General features: G+C 43.8%; 1 protein-coding gene across 2 annotated transcripts in view; it reads left to right on the forward strand.

The window, feature by feature from the left end:
* The window catches only part of LOC148508054 (uncharacterized), a 41237-nt gene extending 24338 nt beyond the window's left edge, over window positions 1-16899 (forward strand). The window contains exons 9-11 of one of the 2 annotated variants that reach the window (XM_088445169.1): window positions 5927-6024; window positions 6169-6280; window positions 13565-16899. In XM_088445169.1, coding sequence (XP_088301295.1) covers window positions 5927-6024; window positions 6169-6280; window positions 13565-15312 — 1958 coding nt within the window. In that variant the 3' untranslated portion in view covers window positions 15313-16899. The remainder of the gene's footprint in view (window positions 1-5926; window positions 6025-6168; window positions 6281-13564) is intronic. The other variant, XM_088445171.1, reaches the window with a different exon arrangement.
* Window positions 16900-17312: the final 413 nt, after the last annotated feature.

Here is a 17312-nt window from a genome sequence, read left to right on the forward strand (position 1 = left end):
CTCGCTCTGTGGGTCCCTCGTGGGCAGCCCGGTGTGGCGCCTCAGCTGAACAGCTATGCAGGGCGGCCACCTGGTCTTCTGTCCACATCTTTCTTAGGTTTTATGCCTTTGATACATTTGCCTCTCAGAATGCTTCCTTCGGGCGTATGGTTCTCCTATCAGCTCAGGAGCGTTCCCGCCCTTCAGCAACTGCTTTGGGACATCCCCATTGTCTCCCTGTAGAGCCCTATGGACCCTGAAGAAGAAAAGGACAGTTATGGTAAAACTTATTGGTTAACTCTCTTTCTTCTCTCCTGCTCCTGCCTTGGGCTTGTTAACAATTAGTTGCAATCAGGCTGTGGGCGGGGTATAGGGGGAAGGACCAGAGCATCCTGGGATTGAAAGGCTTTTCTGTTGGTGTCCGGTCCTCCAGGTCCCACCTTACACCCCATTGTCTCCCTGTGGACCCTATGGACTTCGAAGAAAGAGTTAACAAAGGTAATTACCATAACTCTCCTTTTATTCCTGTGAGGTAACTTGCTGGAATTTCTTACGTTGACCGATTCCGCTTACCACAATTGTCAGCACTTATCTACTCTACACAGTCCATTATTTGCCAGCTATTCGTGACCTGCAGTCATTCCCTGATGCCTTGCCTTCCAGTAGTGTACCAGTAGTACGGAGCCTTAGACCTAGACCCTAAAAAGATTTGGGCAAAACTCTTGATGCAAGCAGAAAAGGAATGGTCCTCAGAACCAGACAGTAAGGTTGGTGATGGGGTCCGGCTTTCTACCAAGATTTTAAACTTGCTTAACCATCAGTGAAGTTTACAAACAAACTTGTGGACTATCTCAGTAGCATCTTCTATTGTAGTCAAAGTACAGCTACCACAATCTATGCAGAAGATTCGTCCAATATTTAAAAATACATCTCAATATAAAGTGGCCTCTATGTCCTCTAATTATGCTTCGCTACTTCTTCTTTAAATATAAGAACAAACATCTGTACTAACCTTTTAAATGGAAAGGATAAGTACTCAAAGAAAATACCTTGGGGTCTGAAGACAATTCATCTTTGATTGAAAAGGCGCCTTGTAAGAAGGGGAGTAATGTCAGTATGTGTTCCCCGTTTTGCTCCTGAAAATATGCCTATTACGATTAAACAACTTGAGAGCCTGGCAAAGATTGATAGCTCACCTACCTTTAACACGTTTTCCTGCATGCTGCAAGAGAAGTGCCAGTCTGCCATGAGTCCCTGGGGGAAATGCAACCGCGTATGTGCAAATTACCAGGTGATCTTTCTGCCCTCGCTTCCCTGCTACTGATGGTATTAGGCAGGGGCAAATCTAATAGGAGGTCGGTAGGTAATTAATAGCATTGTTTGCTTGTTGGCTCACCCCACTCTGATACTGAACTTATACAGTGTGAGGATCCAGCTCGTTTGACTACCTATTTCTGTTTGCTCCCTGAACTAGCTGTTTGTGTACCCACCTGGTTCATCTGAACTCTCCATATCTGCCTGCTCGCAATATTGCTCAACTCTGCACTGAACCGTTCTGTCCAACTTACCTGCTTCTGTCTGCCCCCTGTGTTGCTCACCTGTGTCAACCTGGCTTGTCTGGATTCCCCACTTCAAATGCTCCCAATTTGACTCCTCCATGTACCGAAATCGGCTACGCACCCTTCAGTCCTTGACTACGAACTCCGTCTCAATATAAGTGCTGTTAAGTTTAAATAAAGCATGCACATTGCTATTTTGCTCACTGCTTGCTATCCCTGCCACTAAAATCCTTTGCCAGGATACGAAAAGGAAACTCTATACCAGGTTAATGTGACATCATATACCATATCTCCCAACACTAGCAAGGTAGGAGAGACCAGGTATAAGCTTATGTGCAGAAGACTCCGCATTCCTATGGTGCTGCTTAAAGTGTTTCACACTGTTACAGATATATAGACGCTGGACATACATTTTTCCATATCATTTGAGAATGTCCTAAAATGACTGTTGGTAGAAATATATCCCCTTATTTAGGGATTACTGGTCTTCAAATTTCCCATTGGTCCTGCCTTCCTGGTTGATATATTATATTAACTATTGTGATATGATCGGGGTAGGGGGTCCCTCTCCTGGGGTAGGTGGACACCTCCTTACACACAGCAGCCAGGAAACAAACACTCCAGTCGTGGGTTTTCGTGCAAGCTGGTCGGCACCAGTCTTTATTGTGCAACTCCAATTATCAAACAAACATTAAATTAAATCCTAGCCCAGGTGGGCACTGACTAGACAGGTAATTTCCTCTCTACCAGTGGCAAGGCCCTACTGCCTTACCACAAACACAGCACTTTCAAATATCACAGTGTCTCTGAACAAACCTCAGTGTCTGTTCTCCCCAGGGTGTGTGAAACACTGCATCAAAACTCTTACACAGCTATATTGAGCCACTTCCAGGTGTATTCCTTAATTAGCCTGCTCACAGGCTGGAAGGCCTAACACCTGAAACGGCCCTGTGGATGGAGCCCTCCCTTCTCTCTCACATCCACAGCCCCAGGACCCATTCTCTGGCTTTTACCAAAAGCCGACACTCAGATCTTGTAAAACAGACTCTTCCTGGGGGTTAAAATACATATTACTGGAATCTGGGACACATATGCACACCATCCCTTACTTCTCCAGTGCTTCTATCACATATCCCCCCCCTTTGTTTCGACCTCTGGGCGGAACAACTGCAGCCCCCAAACAATGGACATGTGACAAAGCATCTGTATTGGCCAGCTGGCTTCCTGGTTTGTGTTCTATTGTGAGCTTGAAAATTTGTAATGCCAAGAACCACCTTGTCATTAAGCTGTGGCTTTATTAAACCTCTGCCAATGGTGTAACCCAAGATACTTTACTTCCTCCATCCCTAGGCAACATTTCTCTGGGTTGGCTGTCAACCCTGCCCTATGGATGGAGTCCAACACTGCTTGTACTCTGGGCAAATGAGACTACCAATCAGGCCTATGAATGACTACCTCACCTAGACAAGCAGCAGCATACCGTCTATGGGGTCTTAGAATTCTGTCCATCATCCTTTGGAAGGTAGCTAGTGCCCCACGTAACCCAAAGGGCAACATCTTATATTGGAACAATCCTTTTGGCGTCGGAAAAGCTGTCTTTTCTTTGGCATTCTCAGTTAACGGCACTTGCCAATACTCTTTGGATAAGTCTAGCGTGGTTAAATACCTGGCTGTTCCTAGCCTTTCAATTAGCTCATCCACCCTTGGCATTGGGTAGGCATCGAACTTTGACACACTGTTCAATTTTCGAAAATCGTTGCCGAAACTTACACTCCCGTCAGGCTTTGGAATAAGCACAATGGGACTTGACCACTCACTATGCGATTTTTCAATTACACCCAGTTCCAACATTTTTTTTATTTCTTTAGACACTGATTCCCTATGGGCTTCTGGTAACCTACAGGGCTTTAGGTTAACCTTAACCCCTGGGTCAGTGATTATGTTGATTATGTCATGTTTAATGACTGTGGTTTTGCCCGGTACATCTGAGAACAAAACCCTATTTCTGATAAGAAACTCCTTAACTTCACGCTGTTGAACGGTCAACAGGGTTTTGAGCTATTGTCACTTCAGGAACCAAAGGCCCAAAGTTTACTGGAGTGGCCGGGACGGTTGACAGAGCTGCTCTATCCTTAATAATACTTCCCATCTCCGTATTCTCTGGTTCACCAATCACGAAAGAAAAAGGGAACTTCTCAGACTCTGAAGACACTTCCCCTGCTACTGCATCAGCAACCTTCTCAAATGGGTCGGGATTATTTACTTTGGTAACAAATCGGCTTTCCCACAACTTCCAGAAGTGAGCAAAGTCTCTCCCCAACATTATATCATACTTCAAGCCAGGCACCAAAGCCACAGAGACTATAGCGGAACCACACTGTGTTTCTATGTTCACTTTCGCAGTAACATAATACCGAGTATCTCCATGTATGCAGGTCACACCAACAGCTCCTCCCTTGCGCTTTAAAGGGTTCACCAGTTCAGCTTTCATAAGTGTAACCAGGCTGCAAGAATCTAACAGAGCCGCTACTTTAATTGCCTTCTACAGTAACCTTACACATATGCTTATCTGTCTCAGCCTGTTGGTCAGCAGTACAGGCAGGCTGTGTAAAGAAAGACATTCTGAGACGGACATAAGTAGTATCACAATGCATAGGTTCAGAGCTGAGTGGACAATTAGCAGCAATATGGCCCAATTCACTACATCGAAAACATTGTATCATATTATTATCAAGTCTCTTATAGGGTAAGAACCTTCCTGGCCTGGCTGGCCTATCCCCAGGTTCCAAACCCACAGTATTAAGTTCATTCCACCGCCCAGCACCCTTCTCCCCTGGATCAGTCTTACCAGTAGTCACGGAAGATCGCCGTAGGCGGAACCGGGGCTCGGTGGGACACACTCAACAGTTCCTCAGCCGCCACATACCTCTCCACCAGTTCGACTAACTGGTCTGCGCAGAGATGCAGGTAGCGATCGCAGATACCGGTCCACCACGACTCTCTTCACGATCTGCGGTCCTGTCAGCGTCTCGGGCTGTAGCCATTTTGTGGTTAAATGGACGAGGTCGTGCATCTGTGAGCGTGGAGACTTTTCCATTTGGAACTCCCAGCGGTGGACTCGTTGGGCCCGAACAAATGAGGTGACCCCCCAAGTGAGTTAAGGATCTCCCGTTTTAGCTTTGCATAGTCCTTGGCATCAGCCAGGCACAAATCATAGTAGGCCTTTTGTGGTTCTCCAGATAGGAAGGGTGCCACAAGACTTGCCCACTGTTCCTTGGGCCAACTCTCCCTTTCTACGGTTCTCTGAAAGGCCGTAAGATACGGTTCCACATCATCACTCTCGGTCATCTTTTGCAGAAAGTGACTGCCCGAATGGAGCGAGTGTCGTTTGGAAGTCCAGTAGTAGCATCTCCAGACCGGGCTACTAGGTGTCGTACCACCTCTTTTATGGCCTGGCTGTTTTCCGCTAGGGCCTGGCGGGTTGCTTCGATGGCGACTTGTTGTTGCCTCTGGGCTGCCTCAAAGGCCAATAGTTGCACCTTGGTGGATTCTTGCTGAGCCCTGGTAGCTTCTTGCTGAGCCCTGGTAGCTTCTTGCAGAGTTTTGTTAGATTGGAGCAAGGCCTTAACAATGTCCTCCATGTTGTCTTTAGTTGTAGGTTTGTAGCAAAACCTGGCTTCTCTAAGCACCTGTTGATGCCACCTTCATGGACTTCACAGAACACGAGTTGTTATCCAACACAACAAATTGGTGTCTGTCACTTTAAATGAAGAACTTTTCCTCTTGCTGCAATTTCCAGTGTGCATTGCGTGCATTCTCCACCAATTGTGATATGATCGGGGTAGGGGGTCCCTCTCCTGGGGTATGTGGACACCTCCTTACACACAGCAGCCAGGAAACAAACACAGCACTTTCAAAATGTCCCAGTGTCTCTGAACAAAACCTCAGTGTCTGTTCTCCCCAGGGTGTGTGAAACACTGCATCAAAACTCTTACACAGCTATATTGAGCCACTTCCAGGTGTATTCTTTAATTAGCCTGCTCACAGGCTGGAAGGCCTAACACCTGAAACGGCCCTGTGGATGGAGCCCTCCCTTCTCTCTCACATCCACACCCCCAGGACCCATTCTCCGGCTTTTACCAAAAGCCGACACTCAGATCTGTTTGCAAAACAGACTCTTCCTGGGGGTTAAAATACATATTGCTGGAATCTGGGACACATATACACGCCATCCCTAACTTCTCCAGTGCTTCTATCACACTATATACAACATATGCTTATTTATTTACTAAGTAAATGCAGCATCCCTATGGGTTGCATATGTTCATGTACACACAATATATAATCACATATATACAATGTACTCACTCACTGTGTGTCTCCTACAGATGGAGCTGGTAACAGAGATACCCCAGAGAGATGTCCCCGTCCTCTTTATTCACAGGACTGTACAGAGGAGAATTGCCGGACCCCACAGGAGGATCAGGTAGGTAGGATTTGGGGACTCGCCAAATATCTTCATACCAAAGTGACTTCTGTAGAGAAGCTGTGTGTGTCTTATATACTGACCCCTCTATTATTTAATATACCAAACATTAATATGCTGTTTATTGTTTTATGGGTTGTATAGGGTGATGATCTGACTGATATTAAGATAGAAGATGTATTGGAAGAAGAAGAGATATATGTGAGGGGTGACCAGCAGTGTAAGGAGGAGGAAATCCCTACAGATATCAGCACAGGTGAGTAATAATCACTTATTACAGAACAGAGTCACATATTCTCCTTGTTCAGTCACTACAGCAATCTCTTATCCTACACCCTCCTCTGTCACTACAGCCATCTCTTATCCTACACCCTCCTCTGTCACTACAGCAATCTCTTATCCTACACCCTCCTCTGTCACTACAGCCATCTTATCCTACACCCTCCTCTGTCACTACAGCACTCTCTTATCCTACATCCTCCTCTGTCACTACAGCACTCTCTTATCCTACATCCTCCTCTGTCACTACAGCAATCTCTTATCCTACACCCTCCTCTGTCACTACAGCAATCTCTTATCCTACACCCTCCTCTGTCACTACAGCCATCTCTTATCCTACACCCTCCTCTGTCACTACAGCCATCTCTTATCCTACACCTTCCTCTGTTACTACTACAGCAATCTCTTATCCTACACCTTCCTCTGTCATTACAGCAATCTCTTATCCTACACCCTCCTCTGTCACTACAGCCATCTCTTATCCTACACCCTCCTCTGTCACTACAGCCATCTCTTATCCTACACCTTCCTCTGTTACTACTACAGCAATCTCTTATCCTACACCTTCCTCTGTCATTACAGCCATCTCTTATCCTACACCCTCCTCTGTCACTACAGCCATCTCTTATCCTACACCCTCCTCTGTCACTACAGCCATCTCTTATCCTACACCCTCCTCTGTCATTACAGCCATCTCTTATCCTACACCCTCCTCTGTCATTACAGCCATCTCTTATCCTACACCCTCCTCTGTCATTACAGCCATCTCTTATCCTACACCCTCCTCTGTCACTACAGCCATCTCTTATCCTACACCCTCCTCTGTCACTACAGCCATCTCTTATCCTACACCCTCCTCTGTCATTACAGCCATCTCTTATCCTACACCCTCCTCTGTCACTACAGCCATCTTATCCTACACCCTCCTCTGTCACTACAGCACTCTTATCCTACATCCTCCTCTGTCACTACAGCAATCTCTTATCCTACACCCTCCTCTGTCACTACAGCAATCTCTTATCCTACACCCTCCTCTGTCACTACAGCCATCTCTTATCCTACACCCTCCTCTGTCACTACAGCCATCTCTTATCCTACACCTTCCTCTGTCACTACTACAGCAATCTCTTATCCTACACCTTCCTCTGTCATTACAGCAATCTCTTATCCTACACCCTCCTCTGTCACTACAGCCATCTCTTATCCTACACCTTCCTCTGTCACTACAACAATCTCTTATCCTACACCCTCCTCTGTCACTACTGCCATCTTATCCTACACCCTCCTCTGTCACTACAGCCATCTCTTATCCTACACCCTCCTCTGTCACTACAGCCATCTCTTATCCTACACCCTCCTCTGTCACTACAGCCATCTCTTATCCTACACCCTCCTCTGTCATTACAGCCATCTCTTATCCTACACCCTCCTCTGTCACTACAGCCATCTCTTATCCTACACCCTCCTCTGTCACTACAGCACTCTCTTATCCTACACCCTCCTCTGTCACTACAGCACTCTCTTATCCTACACCCTCCTCTGTCACTACAGCCATCTCTTATCCTACACCCTCCTCTGTCACTACAGCCTTCTCTTATCCTACACCCTCCTCTGTCACTACAGCACTCTCTTATCCTACACCCTCCTCTGTCACTACAGCACTCTCTTATCCTACACCCTCCTCTGTCACTACAGCCATCTCTTATCCTACACCCTCCTCTGTCACTACAGCACTCTCTTATCCTACACCCTCCTCTGTCACTACAGCACTCTCTTATCCTACACCCTCCTCTGTCACTACCATCGCAGAGTGGGCCGGATTCAGAGATGTACACTAAAAAACAGCTGCCGGCTCCTGTGATCCGCTGCTATGTCCAAAGACACAGCCATCTGATCATCTGCGTGAACTTCGGAGATCTGAGTAACCCTCAAGATGTCCGGCAAAATATTGCAGCCGGGGGCCGGTGTAGCTACATCCAAGGAGGCAGCCCCTGGCTTCAGCGCGCTTCAGTTTTTGTTTTTCCTTTTGGAACGCCTCTCATTTCCACTCCCAATCGCCAGCTGCATGTCAATTTGGGGCAGATTCGCACATGTGCGTAGTGGTACTTCTGCGCATGCGCAGATATTCAATCATTTGAAATTTATTTGAACATCAAGAGTCCTGTAAATCTCTGAATCAGGGCCCAGTCCAGGCTTCTCTTCTCTTCACATCATTATATCCAACCAGCCAAGAGATCTGACCAGTCTCCTCCCCTCTACCTAAGATCACAACACACAAGCTCCACCTTCCTGCACAGATACAAATATAACCACACACCTGTTATTGCAATGTCTCTCACCTCTGATTCCTGTGCTTGGGTGCTATGTACTCTTGCTCTTTATATTCTGATCTGTCTAATATCCTGCTTTCCCCTTACTGCTTTCTGCTTTCCTCTGTCTGTGCCATAGTCTGTTCTCCTTCTCTTTCCAGATGCTTTTGCTCTATTGCTGTGTCCCGCTGATCTCATTACCTCTCAGTGGTTGTCTGAAGAGAAGCTTTAGCCTATATTAGCCTAATAAATACATCTGTTATAGAAAAATGACTGCTGATAGAAATTTGGTCACCTGTTTCTGCACAGGGCATGGCTTGTCTGCCATGGTAGCCGTGTCCTGTCTCCTGGACATCCTCATACAGTAGTTGGGCCCCACTACTGTGCAGTCCTGTGTTTGTGGTCCCACTGGAGTGTGTACTGTCCTTCGTGGACATGGTTTGGCACTGGGATAGCCGCTACCTGCTCTCGGTGACTTCGCTGCGGCCTCTTCCTGATCCTGGAAGCTCTGGACTGTCAGGAATGGAGGACAGAAGCTGGGCACAGCCATAGGCTGATGGTAGCGACTGAGCAACACACGCTGGCTCCCCCATCACACTCACCATATGGCAGGAGATGACAGCGGCTGGGATAGAGATAGCTGGGATCCGGTCTATAGATCTACAGTAAAAAAGTTGACAATGTCTAGATAGACACCAGATGTTAGACATTCAATAGGTTGACAGGGTCAGAAGGTCGACCTGTACTAATGGTCGACTTTGTCTAAAGGTCTTTACAAATATTGGTCGTCACATTTTTTAAATTATTTTTATTTTTTAAAGGTTTAGTTTTAGGCAGTTATCAGAGGGTTAGGCACTTACCCCGACGGTTAGGGTTAGGCACTTACCGGAGGGTTAGGCAGTAGAAGGGACAGTTAGGGCCAGGCACCTACCCCAATGTGTAGGGTTAGGCCCCAGAAGGGAGAGTTAGGTTTAGAAAAAAAAAAAAACATTTCGACCATTTTTTGTGTCGACCCTTTGACTCTGGCGACATTTTGTCCCTGTCGACCTATTGACTGTCTAACATCTGGGGCCAAATGTAATAGGGTGAGAGTTTAGAAAATGTTAGAGTTTAGCAATAAACTCTCACACATTTTAAACTTGCCCGATGTAACAGAGTACGAAAACATGCAAACTAGCCCAATGTAGTAATGTATGAGAATATTTATTTCAAACTAGAGATGAGCAGGTTCGGATTTTTCCCACAAAAAAAATCGGGTCTCAGAAAGAGACAAAACTTCATCTTTCATGGACAAACATCATCATTCCTGGACTTTTGTAATAGAGTACGAAAACATGCAAACTCGCCCAATGTAGTAAAGTATGAGAACATGCAAACTCGCCCTATGTAATAGAGTATGAGAATGTGCAAACTCGCATGTTTTTAGACTCAAAAACTCTCACGATTTAAATTCTCATCCAGATGTAGTCCTATTTTGACGATAAAACTTGACCAATGTGAGAGATTGCTGCTAAACTCTCACATTTTCTAAACTCACCCTAATATATTTGGCCCCCGGTGTCTATCTAGACATTGTCAAGATTTTTACTGTAGATCTTTCAATCCACCCCCGAGGTAGCTGGGGAAGGGCGCTGTGGTGTCTAGCTGTAATTATACTGTCATATACAGACATCGCAGTATGAGCTTACCTAGCGCCAGCAGTTACTGTGCAAGTATGTTACTGTATAGCAGGATTGGTAGGTAGTTTCTGTGAATGACCCAAAAGCAGTTTAAACAAGGCAACACCTGTTAAGTTGATAAAAACCCCAAATGTTGGCATTTTAGGACAATCAGGACTGGGTAGTCTGTGCAGTCCTGTGTGTGTGTTGAGGCTGAGGTGCCCTGTCAGAATCAGTGTCGTTTATTAGTAGATAAAATGAGTAGCTTGACTGTGACCTCTGGGCTGTGCCACGTGAGGTTAACCAGATGGACATACTGTATAGAGGCTGTTTCATTGTTATGGGGGTGTCTTGCTTCCTATGAATCCACCTTTCAGAGCGTTGAGATAAATCAGCATTAAAACCCTTGCCATGGGTTTACAGTACTCATGTTTGCAGAGCTTTCAAGCTCTCTAGGGTTTGTGCGACTTTTAGCAACAGGCAGGCGGTAACACTTGCTTGGCAATAGGGGTGCGGTTATCAAAGTCTGCATTTTGGGTGGTGTCTAATTTGGCTATGCTATCTGCAAGTCATTGTCTATGCAGTGTGCTTGGTATCGTAGTTTTGTTATATTTAAGCCAATGTTTTTTCTGTGGAGCAGGAGTCCTATTTGCTCTCTGTACCGGGGTGTGAAAAAGTTTTTGCCCCCTTCCAAATTTCTTCTATATTTGCCACACTTGATTGTTTCCGATCTTCAAATAACATTGAATATAAAACAAAGACAACGTGAGTAAACACAAAATACACTTTTTAAATAATTTCATGGAAGAAAAAAAGTTTATCTAACACCTATATCACTCGTGTGAGAAATGAATGCCCCCTCCCTAAACTTAATAACTGTTTTTTTAACCTTTAGCAGCCACAAATTCAATCAAACACTTCCGATATGTGAAGATCAGCTCTTTTACATCACTGTGCAGGAATTTTGTCCCTCTCTTTTTAGTAGAATTGCTTTATTTCAGCAACACTAGAGGGATTACAAGCATGAACTGCCCATTTAAGTTCCTGCCCAGCTTCTCAATTGGATTCAAGTTAGGACTTTGACTAGGCCACTCCAAAACTGTAATTTTGTTTCTTTAAATCCATTCAAAGGATGTACTTGCTCCTGTACTTCAGGTGATTGTCTTGCTGCAAAACTAACCCCATTTGCTCTTGAACTTCAGATCAGACTTATGACCGGACATTCCTCCTTCGATTTTATGGCAGAGAGCAGAATTCATGATGCCGTCAATTATGGCAAGTCATCTAGGTCCCGAAGCATCAATGCATCCGACACCATCACACTACCACCACCATGTGTGATTGTTATGATGGTCTTCTAGTGGAATGCTGTGTATGCTTTATGCCAGATGTAACAGAAACCATATCCATTTTTTACTCATCAGTCCAAAGAACATTAGCCCAGAAGGCTTGAGGGTTATTAATGTGTTTTTTGGCAAATGTGAGAAGAGCCTTTTTGTTCCTCTTGGTTAGCAGTGGTTTTCGCCTTATAACTCTCCCATGGATACCTATTTTTGCCCAGTCCATTTCTTATGGAGGAATCATGAATGAGGCGAGTGAGGCCTGCAGTTCCTTACATGGTAATCTGGATTCTTTAGTGACTTCTGGGATGAGTGGTCGATGCGCTGTTGGAGTAATTTTGGTAGCCCGTGCACTCCTGTGAAGATTCACAACTGTTCCAAGTTATCTCCATTTGGAAATAATAGTTCTCACTGTGTTTCGCTGGGGTCTCAGAGTCTTAGAAATGGCTTTGTAACCTTATGCATTTCAATAATGTTCTCATTACTTCTGGAATAACTTTTGATCACAGCATAATATGCTGCTTGTTGAGATCTTTTACCCGTCTTCACATTGCTGGAACAGTGATCACGCTAAGTGAAAAAAATTGTGCATCCCCAGGAACTCTCATTTTAAAACATTGGGGTTAAAGGCAAGCAGCAGTTGGTGTAGAGCTAGGGGTAAAGGCATGAAGTTGGGGTAGAAGGTAGTAAGGGTAGGGGTGGAATGGCATTTGCGACAGTGCTGGGGGGCAAGTAGGGGCAGGCAGTGCTTGGAGTAATGAGGGGGCAAGGGCAGTGCTTGGGGTAATGAGGGGCAAGGGTAGATAGCTGGTGCAGTACTGGGGGGTAAGGAGGTGGTTAGGGGCAGGCAGTACTTGGGGGTAGGGAGGGGGTAAGGGTCGCAATGTAATGTCGCGAATCATGGAGGATATGGGAAGGGGGTTGCCATATTGGTTGTGCCCCCACTGCAACCAGTGTAGGGGGGAATCTGTCTGATGGGGGGTCTCTAGGTACTCAGAAACCCCCCCTTCCCCACACGTGTGGTAATGAAATTCCCACCCACTACCCGCTATGACTCACTGGAATCCTCCTGTTAGTGAAGCCACAGCAGAAACACCATCTTCTACAGCCTCACGCACACTGTAGTACGCCGGGAGCAGGGGCCGTCTTCACACCTGGTCAGGGATCCGCATCATGTCACTATAATGCCGTTGCAGCCAGTGCATGCCAAGAGAGGCGCCGAACATGAATGTCCTTGCTCCGCCTCTGCTTTTTATAGCCTGCAGCCTGGCCAGGATACATCAGTCACTTATTTGGCAGCTAGGGATTGGCTGCAGCGAAGAGTGTCCCCGGGGACCCACCCATTTTGGAAAAGCGAGTCACCGGTCCTCAAAATTGGATAAAATATGTGCTAAAGCTGCTGGAAAGGTTCCATTTCAGTGATGTTTAGCTACAACAGTGCTGGCAGTTGTCAAGCCTGATTGTCTCTAGCCTAATTGACCATAATTGTAGATTAAATGTAGTTACATTTAAATTAGTAACTAAAGGGGCAATTACTTTTTCACACAGGGCCATTTGGTATTGGATAACTTTTTTTTCCTTCAATAAGTGATACGATCAGTTAAAAACTGTATTTAGTGTTTATTCAAGTTGTCTTTGTCTTATATTCATTCTTGTTTAAAGATCTGAAACTGTAATTGCACTAAAGCAGAGGTTCCTAAACTCCGCCATTACAATCCAGGTATTAAGGATATCCATGCTTGAGCCCAGATGGTTAAATCAAATTGACTGAGGTGCTAAAGTCACCTGTTCTAAAGCATGGATATCCTTAAAACCTGGACTGTAATGGTGGAGTTTGTGAATCTCTGCTTTAAATTGAGATTAAACACTGGAAGATCTTGAACTCATTAATCATATTGTAAATGTGATCCTTAATGTAGAAAATGATGTCTATTTTTCATACATTTATTTCCAGCAGATGGACGCAGAAGCACGAATACCTCAGTGGGATATCTCATTTTGGCCCCAGATTTTGAAAGCGAAAATAAAAACATCACACAAGAGTATCTAGCAGAAAACGCAATTACACTAAATATACGTCCAGTACTGCACAAAGCAGATATCTCATCTGATCTGTCTTATTATGAGAAATGTTCTCCTGATGATGCAGAAATTGCTTCACATAGTGCAGCTCATAGAGGTGATAAAACATTTTTCTCTTCTGAATCTCGTAAGAGTTTTATGCATCAGTCAGCCTTTGTAGCACATCAGCAAACTCACACAAAGGAGAAATCATTTTCATGTTCTGAATGTGGTAAATGTTTTACTAACAAATATATTCTTGTTAGACATGAGAGACTTCACACAGGCGAGAAGCCATTTTTATGCTCGCTGTGTGGCAAATGGTTTACAGTTAAATCCGCTTTTATCACACACCAGAAAATTCACAGAGGTGAGAAACCATTTCCATGCTCGGAGTGTGGGAAATGTTTCACACGGAAATCAAATCTTCTTGAACATGAGATAATTCACACAGGTGTGACCCCTTTTCCATGCTCTGAGTGTGGGAAATATTTTACAAGGAAATCAAACCTTGTTGAACATCAGAGACTTCACACGGGTGAAAAACCATTCCCATGTTCTGAGTGTGGGAAATGCTTTACATATAAATCAAGCCTTATGGAACATCAGAGAACACACACTGGTGAGAAACCGTTCTCATGTTATGAATGTGGTAGAAGTTTTACATATAGATCAGCTCTTGTTGTACATCAGAGAACTCACGCAGTTGAGAATCAATTTCCATGTTCTGAGTGTGGGAAAAGTTTCACACAGAAATCAGATCTTGTTAAACATCAAAGACTTCATACTGGTGAGAAACCATTTCCATGTTCTGAATGTGGGAAATGCTTTGCATATAAACCACGTCTTATAATACATCAGAGAATTCATGCAGCTGAGAAACAATTTCCATCTTCTGAATGTGGTGAAGAATTCATACAAGATCTTGTTAAATATCAGAGACTTCACACAGGTGAGAAGCCATTTCCATGCACAGAGTGTGGGAAATGCTTTACATATAAATCAAGTCTTGTGGAACATCAGAGAAGTCACACAGGTGAGAAACCATTTACATGTTCTGAGTGTGGCAAATGTTTTACATGGAAATCACATCTTGTTACACATCAGAGACTTCATACAGGTGAGAAACCATTTCCATGCTCTGAGTGTGAAAGACGCTTTACATATCAATCAAGTCTTATGGAACATAAGAGAACACACACAGGGGAGAAACCGTTTCCATGTTTTGAGTGTGGGAAATTTTTTAGACGAAAATCAAATCTAGTGGAACATCAAAGACTTCACACAGGTGAGAAGCCCTATCCATGTCCTGACTGTGGGAAATGTTTTACACACAAATTGGCTCTTGTGGTACATCGGAGACATCACACGGGTGAGAGGCCATTTAAGTGTACTTATTGTGGGAAAAGTTTTGGACATAAATCACATCTTTCTGAACATCTGAGAACTCACACAGGTGAGAAGCCATATCCATGTCCTGAGTGTGGGAAATGTTTTACACAAAAATCACATCTTGTTGAACATCGAAGAATTCACACAGGCGAGAAGCCATTTTCATGCTCTGATTGTGGGAAATGTTTTACACATAAATCATCTTTTACTAAACATCAGAAACGTCACGCAGATGGGTTTCCAATGTGAAAAATGATCAAACTGTAATTCAGAGAACTCATATAAGCAAAAGAAAAACATTTCAAAGCTATGAGTGTAGAAATGTTTTATACAAAAATCAAGTCTTGTTAAACATTGTATATTTCACACTGGTGAGAAGGCATTTTGTATGTTTTGAATGTGTAAATTGTTTTAAGGGAAGACTGATGGGCATGTAAGGGTCTTGAGGGGCACGTGGTGGGGTGTGAGTCGCATGTGGTGGATTATAATAGTACATGTGGGATTTGAGGGTTTGGGTTCTGAGCGCAAGTGGGTGCAATTTGTAGCAAGTGAAGGTCTAAGGGCATGTAAGGCTATTTTGGAGAAAGTGGGAGCTTTGAAGAACATGGAATTTTGAAGCAAATGAGGGGAATTTTGGGATGAATGATGTGGGCATGTAGAAGTAGTTTTTAGGGCTGTGATTTAATTTTTTAATTAATGGCAATGTGTGTCCCTTTTCGCAGCCCTGTTGTTCATCAGTGGGTTAGAGTGGGTAGAAACTTGATGCAAAAATTTGAGATTCATGATAAAGTGTAGATAAAATACATACATTAGACTGATATAAAAAAAATGCTTAAAACAGAACCAAAAAGCATAAAAAAAATATTGAAAGCAATAGTTGGTACAAAATTATGGGAGTCTGATGTAAAAATATAGAAAAGAAAATCTGTATGTGGGTTAATTGTGGTGTAAGGCGAAGGACAGCAGTATATTAGTGTGTGATTCGGTAGGCATGAAAACATAAGTAACGTAAGAAAGAACCAGGTAAGAGAACGGCAAACTGCAAGCAGTAAAGGTGTAACATGCACATGTGATAAATGCAGTTATATACACAGTATGGATCTGGCTAGGGCAAGTCTGCAAAAGGTCAAATATACTATAAGAGAACAATGAGTTCTTGTAACTCAAAATGAATAAACTGACTACACTGCTATGAGAAGTGAAACAAAGGTGATTAATGAGATATTAGTAACAGACCGTGAAAGAGGAAAATATAACTGCTTACTCAGTGCTGTGTACAGGGTTTCCTGGCTGTTCATTGCTTCACTTTTGCAGCTGATATGTAATTGGTTGAATAAATTGATATATTTCATGTAATATATTGGGATTAAGGCAGGTCTATTCAGCCACCTGAGGAACGTGCAAGTCAGCTCTGAAACGCATCCAGGTCCCCTTACTCTATTGCAGCAATAATTTAATTTGGGACAAAGCTCTTTCTTCCTCTAACATCAAGACTTATCAACACCCTGCTTCAGCTTCACTGACTAAACTTGGACAGTAAAAGCTGTATTTCAGTGGGCAGTGTACAATGGAGCCCAGCTCTACAATGAGACAATCTGGACATTACATCAGAATGTATTTGACTTGTTTTGTATTACTGCTGTTTACCTATTTCTTTTCTTTTTCCCAATTGTAGAAACCACAGAAACCGTGATTTACTTTCATTACTTAAGAGCCTACTGATTGTATGACTCTTTAATATCCTCTTAGCTGCTCATAGATCACTCACTGAAGTTTCTGTATTATATTGTAAGTTTAAAAGTTGTGTTTCTCTTAATAAATTGATGTTAAACGCTCTGTGATCGAGTGTGTTTAATTGGAGTGACAAAGTGTGCTAGTGGGGAAGTTGCCCATGTCAGCCAATCAGCTTTGAAGTTACATTTTTACAAGTACATTCTATAAAATGATAGGTAGGAGCTGATTGGTTGCCATGGGTAACTTCTCCACTGACACACTTCACTCTTTTCACTGCTTCATATATCTAACCCCCATGTTTCTATTGTGTTTTTGGAAAAGCAAACACCAAATTATACATGATTGAGAGGTGCACACAATGCTGATGCTTGCACAGTTAAGCAGTTATTTCCTACAGCACATGCACAAAATATTCTGAAAACCCCTATGGTGCATGCGTTACCCTGTTTGTACGGACGAATGCGCTGTTGTGTGCGGGACCACTGGCACTAGAAATGGTGAAACAAAACCATGAG

Source organism: Taudactylus pleione, unplaced genomic scaffold (genome assembly GCF_031769625.1).
Source record: "Taudactylus pleione unplaced genomic scaffold, aTauple2 ptg000377l, whole genome shotgun sequence".
Lineage (NCBI taxonomy): Eukaryota > Metazoa > Chordata > Amphibia > Anura > Myobatrachidae > Taudactylus > Taudactylus pleione.